The sequence below is a fragment of the Danio aesculapii genome, chromosome 2 (assembly GCF_903798145.1).
Source record: "Danio aesculapii chromosome 2, fDanAes4.1, whole genome shotgun sequence".
In the NCBI taxonomy this organism is placed as follows: domain Eukaryota; kingdom Metazoa; phylum Chordata; class Actinopteri; order Cypriniformes; family Danionidae; genus Danio; species Danio aesculapii.
The window spans coordinates 45,874,745-45,894,744 of record NC_079436.1 but is presented as its reverse complement, the minus strand read 5'-3'; the positions used below and the strand labels follow the sequence as shown (position 1 = coordinate 45,894,744).

At 37.4% G+C, this 20,000-nt stretch overlaps 1 protein-coding gene across 1 annotated transcript in view; it reads right to left on the bottom strand.

The window, feature by feature from the left end:
• gpc5c (glypican 5c) overlaps nucleotides 1-20,000 on the bottom strand; it is a 183,797-nt gene that overhangs the window by 144,099 nt on the left and 19,698 nt on the right. Inside the window, exon 2 of the mRNA XM_056469465.1 lies at nucleotides 4,999-5,160. Within this exon, the coding sequence (XP_056325440.1) occupies nucleotides 4,999-5,160 (162 nt within the window). The remainder of the gene's footprint in view (nucleotides 1-4,998; nucleotides 5,161-20,000) is intronic.

Genomic DNA, 20,000 nt, shown 5'->3' with positions numbered 1-20,000 from the left:
CATGACTGCAGCAGCTGTAATGATATTATGCAGTGCTGTTACCTAGTTACCTAGCTGGGGACTATTTTCAGGTGCTGCGTAATATCATTGAGCCATGGTAGAGCAGTAAAGTTCCTTGATTATTACGGCAGAATGAATGTATAGTTCTTAGTCATATCGACCTAGAAAATAGCTACATTTTTAGCTAAATGCTAATGGTCTAATGTAAATTAATACAGGATATATGCTATAAAGCAGCGGTCCTCAGCTGATCCATGGATTAGTTGGTACATGGTCGCACAAGAAATTATCTGAGTCTGAACTATCTTTTAGGGTGATGCGGTGGCGCAGTAGGTAGTGCTGTCGCCTCACAGCAAGAAGGTCGCTGGTTCGCGCCTCAGCTGGGTCAGTTGGCATTTCTGTGTGGAGTTTGCATGTTCTCCCCACGTTCGCGTGGGTTTCCTTCGGGTGCTCCGGTTTCCCCTACAAGTCCAAAGACTTGTGGACATGGTACAGGTGAATTGGGTAGTATATTTGTGTGAATGGATGTTTCCCAGTGATGAGTTGCGGCTGGAAGGGCATCCGCTGCATAAATACGTGCTGAATAAGTTGGCGGTTCATACCGCTGTGGCGACCCCAGATTATTAAAGGGACTAAGCCGAAAAGAAAATGAATGAACGATCTTTTATTTTGAAAAATTACCGTATTCTCAAGCTTACATCTCGGTCACTTAAGTGCCAAATTTAACCCACAAGCAGCAAAATGAATAAGAAACAGACGTCTTTGGAAAGTTTCTTTGCTAAGGGGAAAAAGGCCCGGTGAAGGACCCGCAAACTGCCAAGGAATGGATCCGCAACCCATTAATCAACAAATCAGGTGAATCCACTATGCATGTGCAAGATTGCAAATGACAGGGGCTGTTCACATATCGCTTTGCTAGAGTTTGCACAAGTTCGTTATTTCCAAAGGAGGAATGCGGCTTGCTTGCTCTAGAGCATCGCGAGTCACTTGCATGACAAGAACTGACCGATCAGCTTCATACTTTGTATGGACTATACACATTTTGGTAGACTAATTGTCACAGACAAATGCTTGACAATACAAGCAAATACAAGTGCTTTGATATTTTCTCCATAAATAAAACTTGTTTATGTACAAATAAGGGATTTTACTAAACATTTTTCTGGTTTTAAAAATATAACAATACAGCAGACACTTGAAAATATAACAAAACACAACCCAATAGAAAAAGGTACTGTGTCTTTTTTTATTTCTTATTATTAGATAAGGTTAATTCAAACACTGACAAAATTAGGCAAGAGTGGGAGAAGGAACTTAATACAGAGATATCAGATGAGTCATGGGAAGATAATCTTTCCAAAGTTCATGATTGTTCTATTAACGCAAGACACAGACTGATTTCATTTAAAGTTGATTTAACTTATTGTGCAATAAATGTAAAAATTTGAAGGTACACTGACTCACTCATTCTGGTCATGCCATTAAATTAGTTCATTTCAGCAGAATGTTTTCAATTTCATATTTGAAGTATACAGGATTGATCTGCTACCAGAGCCAAAATTGGGCATTTTTGGGGACACCTCAGAAATAGGGGATAAATGTATATTACAGGCAGTATCTTTGTGTATGATATTAGCAAAGAAAATCATCCTACAAAATTGGAAGTCAGATTACATGGCTGTTTTAGAAACCTGGATTAGGAGCTATGTGTTGCCCATGGAAGAAATGCGATATGGGATGGCAAACAAATAAAACATAATATTTTTAAAATCTGGAAGCCAATTACGTTTTATATCAGTAATGCTGACTTGTAACTCATTATAGGTGGGATTGGTTTGACATATCATCACATTAGAATTATAAGGTTCTATCGGACATTTTTGTAAAAATTGATTTATTGACATTTTCTTGTTAAATGACAACTTATTTACATTATGGGATGTTTTTTATAAGCTGTTGACATTAAGACTTTTTATTTAAAAAAACAAATGTTACACACACACAGCTCTTGAAATTAAAACATTTAAAGTGTTTTTTTTTTTCAAAGAAATTGGAAATAATATTATAATAATATAAAAAAATAATAAAATAATAATATAATAATTATATTATATTATATTATATTATATTATATTATATTATATTATATTATATTATATTATATTATATTATATTATATTATATTATATTATATTATATTATAACGTCCAAGTATATATTATTATACGTCCAAGTATCCAGACCTTTTCTTTGTTCATAGACACGATATAAACATTGAAGGGCATATGATGGCATACAAACTGAGCCTGACAGATCTGAAAGCACATAAAGAAAAAGCACTAATCTCATCTCTGAATATGTAAGCTTAATTTATTGCGAACAAAACAAAGATGTAAAAGGAAACATCTTTTTAAATGTTATTGCCCTACAGTTTTCTATATTATAGACACAATCAATCTTCCTCACAAACTGACCCATCTATAAATCACCACAGAGACTATAGATTTCCCTAGTCTTTCAAACACAGACGCCCCACACACACACACACATAAGCAGCCGTAAAAGGCAATCTTCTCCATTGTTTGCACATTCCTGATTACTGCATGACCTGTCGGCGGCGAAACATTCTGCGCAATGCTCCACATCCGAGACACAAATGTTAGTAAGATTTCTGTGGAATGCGCTGAACAATCTACAATGTCTTGAGGACGCAAGGCATGCTGCGAAAGACAAAGGCATGATTGAAAAGCATAACCAAAAACTATGCATGTGGTTTGCACCCTACTTGCGAGATGAAGAAACTGTGTCCATTTCTGCAGGGTTACTGTGGCCGCAGATCGTGTTAAAATGAGCATATCGTAACTAAAATAGCGTATGTGAGAGCTCTTTCATTCACACCGATGCTTGATGCTCATGAATGAACTGACAGAAGACCTTAATAACAACCGGCGGGCTCTGCCAAAGCACACACAAGCCTGCATACGACTGAGATTCTTTAAAGCCTCACTGCCGATTATGGTTTGGCCACTGGGTTCGACACTCGTGAGAGTGCGGGCAAGTCCTCTGAATTCCCCTTCTAAGGAATTAATGCAGGAAAAGCCAACTAAACCTCATAGAAGTAGACTTCATAGAGCATAATCGAATGTAATTAAGACTAAACGCTTCTGAATGTTCAGACTTTCCAGAAAAAGATGCATCTGCGGCTTTAATCAAGCCAATGAGAAGAGGATTCATGTTCACATGCAACCAGAGAAACATACTCTTGGAAAGAAAAAGAAAAACACGTGAAAAATACTATGGCATTTTATACTAAATACTATAGTGTTTTTGAACCATACCATGGTAAAAGTGCATTACTGTATATTACACTATTTACAACTATTTACTATGTTACAGTATACTGTATTAACTACATCATTCATTCATTTTCCATCGGTTTTGTTATTTCAAAGGTTGTCACAGCAGAATGAACCGCCAACTTATCCAGCATGTTTTACACAGCAGATGCCCTTCTGACCACAATCCAGTACTAGGAAACACCCATACACACTCATTCACGCATATACAGACAATTTAGCTTATTCAATTCACCTATAGCACCTATGTGCTTGGACTGTGGGGGAAACCAGAGCACCCGGAAGAAACCCACACCACCATGGAGAGAACATGCAAACTCCACACAGAAATGCCAGCTGGCTTAGCCGGGACTCGAAGCAGCGACCTTCTTGCTGTGAGGTGACAGTGCTAATCACTGAGCCACCGTACCACCTTAACTATATTAAATAGATAATATCTAATAAATAATGTATTATATTAAACTGTAATTTACTAGAATCGCTTTAAGAATTGTTTTAAATTTAACTAAATTTATGAATTGTGTTTTGTATTTAACAGATTGTATTTGTGTATTTATGAATTGGGTGTAGAGTTTACCAATTGAAATTGTGTATTTATTTATGAATTGTGTTTGGAATTTATGACTTGGATTTGTGTTTTTATGCATCGTGCTTTAAAATTAATCAAACTGTATTTGTGTATTTGTGAATTGTGTTTTGAATTTAATGAATTGTATTTGTTTGTTTGTGAATTGTGTTTTGAATTTAATGAATTGTATTTGTGTATTTGTGAATTGTGTTTTGAATTTAATGAATTGTATTTGTGTATTTGTGAATTGTGTTTTGAATTTAATGAATTGTATTTGTTTATTTGTGAATTGTGTTTTGAATTTAATGAATTGTATTTGTTTATTTGTGAATTTTGTTTTGAATTTAATGAATTGTATTTGTTTATTTGTGAATTGCGTTTTGAACTTAACTAATTGGAATTGTGTATTTATGAATTGGGTTAAGAATTTAACGAATTGGATTTGTGAATTAATGAATTGCGTTTTGAACTTTACAAATTGGATTTGTGTATTTATGAATTGTGTTTTGAATTTACGAACTCTATTTTTGTAGTTATGAATTGTGTTTTGAATTTACGAATTGTATTTGTGTATTTATGAATTGGGTTTTAAATTTACGAATTGTATTTGTGTATTTATGAATTGGGTTTTAAATTTAACTAATTGGATTTGTGTATTTATGAATTGTTTTTTATTACGAATTGAATGTGTATTTTTAAATTGTGTCTAAAACTGATGAATTGTATTTGTGTGTTTTTAATTTACAAATTGTATTTTGTGTTTTTTGTATTTTGTCACTTTTTTTTTTTTCATAAACAAATTATTTTTGAGACTGATCTGGCTCCATAATGCAATTTTTGGCATTTTCTGTCACGGTTATACCATAAATTCTAATCATTATGTCTGGATTCCTCAGTTGGGTCAGCATTGGGTAAATCACAGGGCCCTAAATGAGCCTCTGTTGTTACATCAACATAAATTCATTCTCAAATCAATCCAATCAATTAACTCTATCTATTTGCCCATTCATTTCACTTATCACTCATCCGGTTCATCCTTCCACCATCCATTCAATCATCCATGCGACTACGTACCCTGGAAGGCGGCGGCGTGTGCAGAAATGAGAATGTTGAGCTCATAGCTGTACGATCGGATGTTCTGGGTGGTGTCTCTCAGGACCGCCGCTCTGTAACTATCTTCCATTCTTCGTGTACAACATGATGGCCCTGCATGCTTGCACACCGACAGGTCCACATCTGCAGTAAAAGAGAGAACAGAACAGAAGAGCACTTGTTAGACAGAAGTTTAAATGGCATGTTTAAAGAGCCAATCATTGATCGCTATAGACTGGCAATTATCCTGACCATTATTAGGCTAATTCACATATTTCACCATCTAAATCATGATAATAAATAAGAAAAAGGGGTGTCCAAACTTGATCCTGGAGGGTTGGTTTCCTTCTGATTTTAGCTCCAACTTGCTTCAACAGACCTGCATGGAAGTTTCTAGTTTATCTAGTAAAAGATTGATTAGCTGGTTCTAAACTGTGCAAGACATTGGCCCTCCAGGACCGAGTTTGCCCACTCCTGGTCTATAGCGATTGATGATTGGCTCCTGTACTAGAAGGCGGGGCTTAATTCACCATATTGACTGTTACACTTTTCCCCATTCAAAATTATACAGTGTGACGTCTTGTGTATTCTATAGTCTTTGGGTAACCATATTTACTTGACTTACATACATACTTGACAAGGCTCACTTCACTTCATTATGTGGGATTATTGACTCCTGTCCTCTGAATTTAATTAAATTGTATTTATATTTGTCTATAATGCCCTTTTATTTTTGTTGCTAATTGTTGTTACTGTGTTAATGTGGTCTCTGATGTTTTCTGTTGTTATACTTTTTGATATTTTAAAGGTTTTAAAACATCTTGCCAATGTATTGCAATTGAAAACTTGCCAGCTGGCTAACACTGGCACATTTACAGAAATGCTGATTAATGAGCGTTGTCCTAACATATAAAGGAAAGAAAGAATTATTTAAAAATAAATATAACTTCTCATCGTGGCACCAACGCCATTATTTTCTAATAATTGAGCAGTCAGACTTAGTGTGACACTAAAACAAAATGTGAAATAAACCTGCTCTACAACAACATCACCATTCACAAGCAACTATATACAGAATTCAGCAGTTGGCATTGAGTGTTATTGAGACTCTGCCTCGTGCGCTGGCGTGATTTGAGGGGTGAGAGGATAGTATAATGAAACCAGACCCTCAGAAAGCTCTTGCACTCTCTTCATGGCAGCAACTTAATTACTCGAGATGCACCATGTGCTTTGGGTCCCAGAAGAGTTAAGTCAGTTAAAGAAGGATTGAACCCCATACCCCAACCAGCTCAGGCTATGAGTAGGCATCTGAAGTATGGCCAATATTCTTTCACTCAGATAAAGTCTCAGTAAACCATGCACAAAACAAGCTTCTTCTAAATAAAATGCAAGCCTGTATTCTAACACACAAATAAGTAATAATAACAACAGGAGGAAACATTTTCCATTGAAAACATTCTGAAATGTCTTCCAAGCAAACTTTCCGAAATGCTAAACTCCTTCTGCAGACAACTCATAGGGTATTTTCAAGTTTTCCAATTAATTGTGTCGCTCATTATTTGCAACATAATAAAATGGCATGACACATTCACTTGTGGTTTCCAGAGCTAACTAAAATCCATATTCAAGGTTTAAATAGGAACCACTGGTGCTTTCATTTATCATGCAAGAAAAATGTTTTCATGGTTATTTTCACTTTGTAAAAACATCCCTCATTATTACATGGTGTTTGGGCACACGCAGCAACACTCCTCGCCAACCTAGGCTTATTGGAAAAACATGCCTATAAATGCAATTTTTTAATATGTGTAAAGCTTGAATAAAAAACTAAGTTTTATTTCTTTACACACATAATTATGGTTATTGGGAATAATTTTTTAAATAAAATCGTATTTTGCTCAGTTCCTTGCATGATGCTAAGACCCTAAAAGAAGTGCAAATATGGTTAACCTAAACCTCTTCCGCGCTTAAAGCACTTTTGTGATGTGTAAAGCTGGAATGAAACATCGTGTTTCATTCCTTTTCACCTGAACTTGTGATTATGGAGCAGATTGTTCATTTTTAAAACATGAGCTTTTTTCACGGTTCCTAGCACAATACTGTGCTATGACCTCCAAAGATGCACATTGCTGGTAAACTAGGGCCTTGTAAACACTTTCTTGTTTACTTCAAGTTCAAGTTGAGCTTTATTGTCATTCCAGACATAAAGAGGAATGAAATGTCATATCTCACAGCACAACGGTGCTACATAAATGAATCATCAACACAACACAACACAACACAACACTGGACATAAGAGCCTTTTTTTTTTAAAACCTATGCACAACTAACAAATACTATAAGATACTTAACTATACACATAAGACTTAACTATACACATAAGATACTTAACTATAAGACAGGCTGAACAAGTTACTTGTTTGAAATTATTCTTTTGCTTCCCATTTTGGCATTCCATCTACAATCAGACAGTTGCTGCATCCCAATTCACATACCATCTGTCCTAAATAGTATTTGAAGATGGAATGTGTGTTTTCCAATTCAAAGTATGTTGAAATAAGTGTTCCAAAGTTACCAGGATGGTCTACTTTTTCTGGAAGAAATGTACTAGATGTACTCAATGGATAATATTGCAAGAATACATTGCGAATTCATGGCATTGCAAAGTGAATTCTATTACAACTACAAACTATTACAACTGCAAAAAAAAAGTGTTAAAAAATGTTAAACTTAAAATACTACAAACATGGTGGATGCCCGAGACAGGCAGATTTAGTAAAGATGTCTGAATGATTATTAATTAATAACCTAATAGAAAAAAGAAATAGTTTTATGCTTTCCACGTTATATTTTCTCTGAAACTAACTTATGAAGGCATGACTATGCAAAATCTCAGTAGATTTCTCACCATATGCTTATTTCACGCGGCCACCATTTTAAAACACGAAAGCGAGGCTGCGGTGGAAAGAGACCTGGAAGTAGAGGACCAGCACTGTAAACATTGCAGCAACATGCTGTGGACTACAAACCTCCAGCTGTTGCTGCGATTTCAAAATGCAGAAATGGTGTAAACATCACTTTAATATCATTCAGTTAAGTTTCATTTAAACAATTAAAAGCATTTTAGGCATCAAACAAAATCATGATCTCTTTAGGAGAAATAAGCTTAAGTGTCCTTCTAGGCTTCAGCTCATGGCACCAGGTAAACATCATGACTTTTAAAAACATCCATTTCCCGCTAACATTTAAATGCTGCTGAGCGCGTTCTTAAACAGTGCTGATTTGCCATAGTATCCACCAGTGCTCAACAGAAATGACTGTGATTGGCCGTGAAGGTCATCAGTTCACCACACCACACCACACACCTCACTGAGTGCAAACACAGATACAAGGATACTGGAGCGTTTTAAAGCCGTGAAGATCAGTCGATTGCACATCTGTGTTTGCACTCTGTAAACAGTGGTGAAGTCCGGTGAACTGATGACCTTCACGGCCAATCACAGTCATTTCTGTTGAGCGCTGGTGAACACTATAGGTTAGCAGGCAATTTATGTTTTTTTAATAAATTTCAGTGCCGAAATTCAGTATTATGACAAGTCTAATATAGTGAAAGTATCAGTTCGTTAACTTGAGCTTGTTTGCGAAAGATAACTAGTGCCATTTCCCTTAACTTAGCTGAAAATGAGGTCTAATATCCCATTTTACTTTCAGAATCCATTCAGAACGGACCTTCGGGTCACTTGGAAGGCATTGAAATCATACATTTGTGTCACTTTCTCGTCGCTGATAAGATATACAGCCAGGTACATAATGTTCCTGTGTGACTCAGGCGATATTTCCAGGTTTCTTCCCACCGCAGCCTCGAATACGCAAGCAATCTGGCTAAGTGAAAGTATCTCTCAAAAGTGAATTAACTGCAATGAAATGTAATGAAAAGTTTGACTGCCAAGCTACTAACGGTAACGTTACATCATCCTTCGTTATGCCAGCAGTCAATCACCTAAATTAGTATAAGTTAATATCAATAGTTTAATAAACACAAACATTCGGTTACATTGAAAACAGTATTTTTTTTACTGCAGCAGCCTAAATAAATCTTAAACATTAAAAATGCTTCTACGTCAGCTGTATTTACAAATATAGCCTATGAATAGCCTAATAATAAACTATGCTTATTAAGAAATTATTTTAAAAAATGCTTATTTTTACACTGCAAGATGCTCCAAAACTGTATTAAAAACACAGTTAACTCCCAAAACACTGTTAACTTATTTATGTGAACGCGTTAATAAAAAATCAAAAGTGAAGTTTCATAAACTAATTTCGAGAGGAGCACATGATATGATTAACCGCAGCTGGTCTCATCTACAATCATTAGTTAGCCAATCAGATTAATCCAAACTCACTATAAGTAGCCTAGCAAAAAATTACTCCCTTTTCTTCGTTTTCCGAAGAAACCCTCCATCCACCCCTTCGCCCCCTTTCTTCCTTCACCACGGGGAGCTCTCCAGAACTACCTGATTTCGTACTCCCTTACATGCTCAATCGACCAGGCGGGAGCCCTGGGCTCAATCTCTCCCGGGACAGCATGCCAAACGTGCTAACATTTGTCAAACAATATCTAAGTTGAACTCATGAAACATTATCTCATTTAGCTGCATTTTGCAACTCAGAGAGGGTATTTTCAACTGCAGAGAGCATAATAAACCAAGATAGATCCTGACTTCTGCCAGAAAAGGCAAACATGTTGATTTTTCTCCAGAAGAATGGTTAAAAAATGAGAGTAATTTTCCTTCAAACCATTGTGCATTCTTTTACAAGAAAAAAAAAACGATTTATTTGTTTTACAATTATTGGTTTCATTTTATTTTATATTAAAAACGCAATAATAAAATAAAGTGTTGTTAATTCTGTTAGATTTGTTTTTTGTTTTTCATTAAAAAACATTACGAAAAGTACCAATAAGAGAACCGTTAAAATACCGAACCGATAAGTGGTATTGATAAAAGTAGTAATACGTTAAACCCTTAACGATACCCATCCCTACCCGCGAATGGCAGATTAACCTGCTTCTGCATCTCCAATATAGTAGGAAATTAAATATTGAAGAAATGTGGGTAAAGTGACAAGATGATTGCCTGGCCAACTTAACTAAGCAACAAAATAATCCATAAATGAAGAAGTAGGATGTACCAAAGCTTGCATACTCGTTGGTTACACACTCAAACATTTGTGAAGAAAATGAACATACTTTAAGTACATAGCATAAGTAGGCAAACTGGGATGCAGCAAGCTTTTTGTACATTTGAAAACACTGTTTTCCTGTAAAGATAATGACCCATTTTAGTCAAGTGTTCAGTTTTGATGGTGGACTATGTTGGTACCATCGTTGTATTGGCAGCTCTCCAGGTGACATCAATATTAATTATTAATGTCAATTTGTAAATCCTGTTAGAGGCATCCTAATACATTTTTATGTCTGTATGATCAGATGACCACTGCAAGTCACATTTAAACAGCTCCTTTTTTTTGCAAGGAGGTTAAAATATCTTGGCTACTTGAATAAATGTTTTCATTTCACACTTACATTTGTTAACACTACTGCTTCGTTTTACAGAAGGGTTTAGTGTAGGTTGTGCATTATTTTCCTATAATTCACCACTGCCATTGAAAGTGACAAAATGTAATCAGTTTTTACAAATGCATTATTTTCCAATGAGACATGTTTTTCCATTGAGCCTGAGATTCTCCATTATTGTACATCACAAACTAAAGTGTCCCACTAGACACACCAAAACTAAACATCTGATTAAATCTGCTTAACCAAACATAAACGTTCCACAACCCAAAATAAACACAGATCCAAACTAAACCAATGCATATGTGTTTAAGAGCGTACTTCATTATCGCTGATACTGTAATACAAACACTCTGGTAATTCTGTGACTAATTACTAACGTTTGCTAAACAACAAGAAACACATAGCAGAGGAAAAAATGAGACACTCAGACTGAGCCGTCTGTCCGTGATGACTGATGTTAGGCCTGCAAGGAAGCTTCATTCCTTTTCCATGGCGTACAGACGGCCGCTATGCACTTTGGAGACTCTAGGTCACTACTGTGACTCATAGGACATTAATGAAGAACTATCAGAGATTGAGTTTCACTGGCTGTGCAAGCGGGCAGACAGACCTCAACTGCACCGGGATCCAGGTCAACAAATACAAGTAAAAACCACAAGCACCTGCTCTTCAGAAGAGCGCGAATAACAGCGGTCTGACACGCACAAATACAGGTACATGTGATCACATCACAAGCACGCAGCTGACAAGATGAGCCTTAGGGATGACGGAAACATGGTGTATGTTGACCTTTCAATCACTAAGTATCATATGGTTTAAATATGACTTATATTGACTAGAATTACACTACAAGGTTGCTTAGTTTTAATTGGGTGACAAACAGGTCTAAACACTGTGCTGAACATGCTCAGGACCATTTGCAGAGGCTGTGATTTCAAAGAAATAATGCTGCAAACAATGTTCAGCTTCTAACACAGACTGATCACATCTTCACATCTTAAAAGGGACCAATTACATTACCCGACAAAATCCTTGTTGTCGATCCCATTTGGAGGAGCAACAAATAATAACTTGACTTCTAGTTGATCATTTGGAAAAGTGGCAGAAGGTCGATTTTTTCCAATGAATCATCTGTTGAACTGCATCCCAATCATCACAAATACTGCAGAAGACCTATTGGAACCTGCATGAACCCAATATACTCACAGAAATCAGACAAGTTTGTTGAAAAAAAAATCATGGTTTGGGGTTACATTCAGTGTGGGGCATGCGAGAGATCTGCAGTGCACAGCAACATCAACAGCCTGATGTATCAAGACATTTGTGCTGCCCGTTACATTACAAACCACAGGAGAGGGCAAATTCTTCAGCAGGATAGCACTCCTTCTCATACTTCAGCCTCCACATCAAAGTTCCTGAAAGATTGCTCCAGGATTGGCCAGTCCAGTCACCAGACATGAACATTATTGAGCATGTTTGGGGTAAGATGGAGGGGGAGGGATTGAAGATGAATCCAACGAATCCTGATAAACTCTGGGAGTCCTGCAAGAACGATTTCTTGCCATTCCAGATGACTAAGCAAAGTCAGACCTTAATTTCCTAAATAAATTATTAAAAATCAAGGCATAATCATATTTTATTTTGTTAAATAAGTGTAATCTAGAGGCCTTTGTGTTTCATATAAGCCACTTCTGATACCAAACGATCAACTAAAAGTCAAGTTATTATTTGTTGTTCCTAAAACTTGGATAGGCGACAAGACTTTTGCAGGTAGTGTATGTCCCATTTTACAAGATTTAAAATAAGTCTCTGATGTCCCTAAAGTGTTTATGCTAGGTTTCAGCAAAAAAAAAAACACACAAATTATTTTTAAACTTTTTAAAACTGACCCAAATGAGATTGTGTTCCCAGCCATCTTTTAAAAAAAGAGGGTGGAGATATAAATGCCATAGAAATGCTATAAATAGCAGCAGATTCAAACTCTAATGGCAGATGGCTGCTTCTCACTCAGGGCTGTTTATGCTAATAGGGAGAGACCGTCGCTAATGGAAAGGGTTTTCCTCCTCGGATGAAATGTACAAAAGGAAGAATGTTAATCAAAGGGTTTCTGCAGACTGTTTTCATGAAGTGTGATCATAAATAATAAAATTAATAAATTTTTGCCACTAGAAGCTGGCAATATTTACACACTGCTGCCACACGTTTAAACCCCTTATAAAAGTGATTTTTGCACAATAGGTCCTCTTTAAGAAATGGGTATTAATTTAGTTTTGCCTTTGTACATTAATTTGGTGAAAGATGATGGTATGGATGTAGTATGGGTAAGTAAATTAATAACAAAATTACATTTTATCAAAAAAAGCCACAAAAGTACTCTAAAAATAGGATAATAAAGGACTAAACCAATTCCATGTTTTTTTTTCTCCCCAGAAATACTATATTTTTCTATATTATAAGCGCATACACTCTCCTGCTCTCTCTCCCAATACAGTCGCATCAACCCAAAGACACACATGGACAGAAAGCCCAAGAAATGCCCTGTCATTAATTATCCCTAACATAAAGTTCAAGTTTATACTTAATGTTCAAAAGCAAGTCCAGTGAAGACATTAACAAAATGTCAATGCGTACAATGTAACGATTATTTATGCAGAGAGAGAAAGGGTGAGAGAGAGAAAGAGAGATTAAAGAGCTTTAAGGCTCTATCAACTCAGCAGGAATCAGTCTAATGATACAGGAGTTGGCAGTGGAGAAATTAACTAGAAAACCTTTGAATGACAAACAAACACAATATTAAAAAATAATGATTATAATAAAAGGTTATATTTATCGTAAACAACATAAAAACAATAAGAAAAAAGTTAATTTGACAATAAAAGGGTCATAACAGGCTTCAGTTCTCTGGTGATGTGGGAAACGCACATGAAGAAATAAATAGTACATCTAAAAAAACATGTTTTGCGATACAAAGAAATGTCTGCATTCTATAGACTGGACAGAAATCATGAGATTAATTTAAGTGAGGTCAGAACTTTTAATTTCAAATATTAAGCGTAGTCTAAGAACATTTAATTTGTAATTTCTTACAATTCATTAATCATTTTTAATTGATCATTTCAAGGCCATATAATGTAAAGTGTAGGATTTGTAAAGTGTGTAGGAACATTAAAAGAAGATTTTTAGCTGAAACAGTGATTGGTGATTAATAAAATACAAGTTAATGGCTACAGACACTTTCAAAGTAAAAAAAAAAAAAACATAGATGGCAAAATAAAAATACCCTTTGTTGCTGATGAAACATTGAGTTATAAGAAGCAAAAAGAAACACTGTTAAAAAAAAAAAAGTCGGACCCACTTTATATTAGGTGGCCTTAACTAATATACTTACACTTAATAATTTGATGCAATAAACTTGTGTATATACACGTTTTTTATTTTGCAGTGTATAATTGATTAAAAACCTGCATGCAATTGCATCTGTAATTAATTTCTGTAATTGCAGTGTTGACCATCCCCTAATCCTTAACCCACCCTTAAATCTAGCCATACACTAAACCTGTCTCTAACCCAGTTATCTGTATGACACACATATTATTTACATTTATTCATTTAGCAGATGCTTTTATCCAAAGTGACTTCAAAATGAATAGTGTGTATTAATACACATTATTATGCCTCTGCCTTTCAAGATCATCAGTGTAAAAAAAACTGGTCTATAAAAGGTTGATTTATACTTCTGCGTCAAGCACACGCATATGCTCTGGTGCAGCCTGTGCATGGTCGCATAGCAAAAATGTAACTACACGTCGCAATGATGCATAGCACAAGCTCTGTGATTGGTCGGCTTGGTAGTGCTGACGAGTGTGGGCGGAAGTGAGAGCTGCGTGAGCCCGGTGGAGCGAGTGTTTACAAGTGTTGAGTCCCGTGTAGGAGCTCCAGATAAAAACTGTTGTGTTTACCTTATGATTGAAGTTGTTGCATGTCCGCTGGTTTCTGCCTCAAAATGAGCAAGTTTGAGCCACTTGTACATTAAGGTAGCATTCAGAAAAAACAAAACACCAGTGAAGAAACTCAACACAGAGGTACATAAAAACCTCATTTCCAGCTAGCATTTCGGAAGTGTTACTGCAGAGCAACACAAACAGCACAAAGAAGTATCAATGCATGTCAACACGCAAGGCATGCACCGTGGGTCACGCGATGCTGAACGTATAAAAATAAATGTATAAATATAAATGTGATCAAAAGTATGTAGAAATCAGCCTTAAGACTGCCCAAAACCATCACTGGCAACCGTCTCTATCCAAGCCTTAATTAAGAGACTGAGAATGAATTTAGCCCCTAGTGAATTAGGACCCCAGCAGGTGTCTGTGGTTCTGCTTGAACAGACATTTCCTTATTCTTCCTTCTGTCTGGGTTTCAAACTCAGCCAACCAGATCCCACAGTCGCCCTCAGGTGACAAAAAAAACATTCATTTGACTGGCCAGCCTTTCTTCTCTTCACATTTGCAGCATCACAATGACCACCGGTGATTGTGAGGTCGCACACCAAATTCTCACCACAGGTCAACCAGAGCAAGTTGCGCAGAACCCAAACACTGAATCCTCAGTGAGGAATGAAAATGTTATGGTTTATTTAGGTAACGACTTCAGCAGTTTCCTGACGCTTGAAGTGCTGAAGCAAATTTATGAGAGCGGAAAGTCATTAAAGTAGACAGCAACCCAACTGATTTAACCCCTGGCTCTTCTCAGGAAGCCCTCGCCACTTTGAAGTGCTGGCATACGCTGGAACCAGCAGGATATTTACCCACAACTGATGTGCTGTTTTTGGGAGGGACCGTGTTGAAAGAAAACATCTCTCAAAAGACTTGGGCAGCACACCTGCATTTCACCAAGCCACAAGCGTGCGGCTCCGGTGTTTAGCTTTGTGGAGCGCTGGCTGGCATTTGAGCCCACAGTAAAAGAGCGAAAAGCTGATGCAGAGGAAAAGCTGGCGGATTGGGCTGAAATCAGAAGCGTGGAACCTCAAAGTAAAGGTTCATACAGGAGTGCAAGTTTAGTCCAAGTAAAATCCATGGTCGGGCCAGACAGAGGCTCCAATCACCACAAAATACAGCAGCCAAGCTGACCATTAGGGCAGAAGTTCCTAGAATTCCTGGCTTGGGTACTGGGAGTTCAGTCAAAACAGCAGGTATATCTTTACCTGGCCTTAGCAGCTCAAACAAGGCTCAAACAAAGATATATTTCCACCTTGACCTGGCTATTAAAACATACTAGGAATTCTTGTATCGGATTTGCAAAACTGAACAACCACAGACACATGGGTATTAACGTCTAAGAATAAATAAGTATGAGTATAAATGGCTATGCATTCACTGCTCACTTTATTAGGTTGCTACACCTTCTAGTACAAGGTTGAATCTTGTTTTCCATCAAAACTGCTTTAAAGGGTCACGAAACACCAAAACACATTTTTTGAGCTGTTGACAGTCCTATATGTGTACCGCGCTGCTAAAAACACTATTAGGACACATATATTTCACTAAAAAGTGAAAATAGGTTATTTTTGCGTTATTTCGAGCAAATTCTTTCTTCCGGTTTGAAACGAATTTTTGAAGTTGTGTCACAGCGATTAGATCCTTGGAGCATGGATACTGGATGTCTGTACCTGCAAGTACATCATGACGTCTCTGAGTGTGCAGCATTAATTCAGAAGAAAGACTTGGTTCAAACCAATCAGCGCGCTCTATTGTGAATGAGGTGCAACTTCATTAATACGCATGATAGCTTCGAAGACCTGTGACGGTGTTCAGACGACAGAGAGACGCCATGTTGTGTTGCCAAAACAAGTGGAAGAACATGAATTTGAAGACATAGGTCGTCAGTGTTTTGTTTATAAATGAGCTGCAACGAAGGTTTTGTTTTCCTTTCCCGCTACGAGAGTGCAGCTGGACTTACGTGTGGACTACAGTGCACGCGACAGAAATGCGCTTGTGAGGAACATTTTTACCCGAGAGCTGTTCACATCTGGAAATGGTGAAATCCAGATTTGCCACTGGTCTCCTTTTAAAAAAGAAGTAGTACCAGTTTGTGTTGATTGTCCAGTCTCTACAGATTTGGTAAGTGAGCGATCAGTGGTCTTTGTTTATTCAGATGGCAATTTTAGTTCGTATCGTCAGCAGTACTCTTTCAGTTTTTAAAGACATACCTTAGTCAAAATTATTTGAACTGTTACTAAGTTTATATTACGTTAATATCACTACAATATAAAAGACTGAAAGATCCACTGTCAATGCTGCTCTCTGAGTGTAAAGATGTAAACACCGCAATCAAACTATTACCATTGTGTAGGATTTTCGCCGCATTTTGTGACAGGATAGTCTATACACACATGGCTTTCTGATGCTACGTTACCTACCGAGTGCATCTAAGTTACCGAGAAATGCTGAGGGTTTTTTTTTTCTCCCATTCGCCGTGCGGTATCAAACATTCCATTAAAACTACACTCTTCCATCAGTTCCTCACATTCAATATCTCTTTATGACAGGGAACATGCAGGAAATATTCCTGAATGAAACTGAAAGTGCCAAACTGCAGTTAAAGTCGACAAAATAATAATTTGGCAAGTAATTGGATTACTGATGTCCATGTAAACAGTCACTGTCTTTCTCTCCTGCGTCTGTGTGTTTGTTTTGCCTCTGTGAAAATCAGCGCGTGCCCAACTGAAAACTCTCATTTTTATGCAAAACCTTCCCTCTTTCCCTCTCCCGACACTCCCACCTAAACAGAGCTGGACACACCCACTTTCCTGACTTTTTCCAAACTAGAGGTGTAAAAACACCCTGCTGAGAAGGTGGTTTAACAAGATGCTAAAAGTCATTCCTCAGTCACACAGCATACACAACTATGATAAATCCCCCTTTCCAGCATATAACAAATGTGCTATGGTGACTGTGGAGGTCATATACGTATAGTGAACTCATAGTGATGTTCAAGAAACTAGACTGAGATGAGTTGAGTTTTGTGACAGTGTGTTAAGTCACCGTTACAATGCACTTTTCACCCCATAGACATCCATTCATACGCATGTGAATGTGGCAGACTGGAAACATAAGCTTGTGTGACAAGTTTCGCATGTCGCTGTTTTGCAAAGTTCCAGCTTAGTGAAATCTAACCTGCCAAATTGCATCAATCAAATCAAATTGTGATCAATCAAATCAAAGATCAAAACAAGACCTCTCTGTACAGAAATTTAAAATATGGAGCAATCATTCACTTTTTTAATGACTAATCAACTTATTTAAGTGTGGTTTATTTGTAAACTGATTTCGAAAGGATCACGTGCTTACGATTAACACGGCTGGCTCCTCATTAGCTCTGTAATCTGACCCATTAGATGAATACATAAGCATTATAAATAACCAGTTTTTATCTTCGTCTTGAAGCTTCCCCCCCTTCCACCCCTACTTCCTCCCCCTTTTTCCGATAGGGTGACACTGTGGCCCAGTGGCTAGCACTGTTGCCTCACAGCAAAAACACCGCTGGTCCAACCTCCTATCGGGCTGGTTGGTGTTTCTGTGCGGAGTTTACATGTTCTCCCCGTGTTCGCATGGGTTTCCCCCGGGTCCCCGGTTTCCTCCCACCGTCCAAAAACATAAACCATAGCCAATCGACTAAACCAAATTATCACCGAAAACTACACTAGTTTACACTTCTCACGCGGCAACAAGCAGGGGAGTCCTCGAGACCTACCTGAGCTCGAACTCCGCTCTCGCCCTTCTAACGGGAGGGAGCCCCGGGCTCGAGGATATTACGAGCTCAGGGCTCTCTCCCGGGACAGCATGCCAAATACGCTTTATTGATTATCAGCTAAGTGTGAACTCTTGAATCCTGCCTTTTTGCAGCACAATACGACAGAATCTTGCGTGCTCGAACTCTAGCGTGACAGCAGCTTTACAGCAGCTTTACCATCACAAGATTGGCACAGTGAGGTCAATAAGACATGGACAGGGCCAGTAGTAGTAATTAGGTAGTCTGTGCTGTTTAAACAATTCTCAACAATAAATAGAGACCCAAAGTGTGCCCAAAAGAATCCAACACAACATTATACCACTAACAGCCTGAATAGCTGATTCAAGACAAAATAGGTCCATGCTTTCATGTTATTTACACACAGTTCTGGCCCAGTCATCCAAATATTACAGCAGAAATTCTGACTCATCAGACAAGGCCAAATTTTTCAATCTTCCATCTCTCAATTTTGGTGAGCCCGTGTTATTAGTAGCCTCATTTTGCTTTTTTTTTTTTAGCTCACATAAGTGGTTCTGGTGAGATCTTCTTCTGCTGCTGTAGCTCATCCGATTCCAGGTTGGGCATTCAGAAAAGCTCTTCTGCAGACCTCTGTTATAACAAGTGGTTATTTGCCTGTGGACTTTTATATTAACTTTTTTTTAAAAAGCACTCATTTTCTTCTAACCTCTGTCATAAAGGCAGCATTTTCACCCACAGACCTGCAACTCCATGAATATTTTCCATGTTTTCGTCCATTTTCTGTAAACCCAAGAAATAATTGTGCATGAATATCTCAGCAAATCAAGATTTTCTGATTCTGATGCTCAGCTTGAACTTCAGCAGATCTTCTTGGCCATGGTTACATGCCTAAATGCACCGAGCTGCTCCAAGGTTATTCATTGATTAGATATTTGCATTGCAAGCAGTTGAATATATCCTAATAAAATGCTCATTGAGTGTATTTGAAAGCAATATAATACCTCTCTCCTGTGGAGAAGGTAAGGGGATATAGCAAATCCCTCCAAACTAAAGCAGACCCTAATTTGAGCTTTTCCCTTGAGTACACTACAAAGCTGAAGGTGAGAGAGGAATGAAAAAATACTGGCACCTCCAATTTAATTAAAGTCTGTGATAGCTTGTCAGACACATAAGAAGATCAGGCGGAGACTGAGATCAGTTCTTACCAGGACTCTAAGAGAGAACTAGACAGATTGAACTTATAATGGAGTCTTTTGGGAATAAACAACCCGACCAGGTACTGACTGGATGAAGACGGAGTGGTAACATCATGCCTGCCAAGACCATGTATCTAAAGCAACTTACAAATATTAAAATGACATAATTCATTCTCCCTTGTGTAGTTTTAAACCTGTCATTGAACACAACAGAAGATATTTTAAAGTTTGCTGTGTGCTGGCACTTAATTTCATTCGTATTTATTTTTTTCCTACTATGGAAGTCGATGGGTGCCAGCTACTAGCATTTTTGTTTGTGTTCAACAGAAGAAACTCTGTTAGGGTTAGGGATAGGTTTTAAAAAAGTGAAGGGTGAGTAAATGATGGAAGAACTTTAACTTTTGGGTGAACTATCCCTTTAAGGACATGATGGTCAT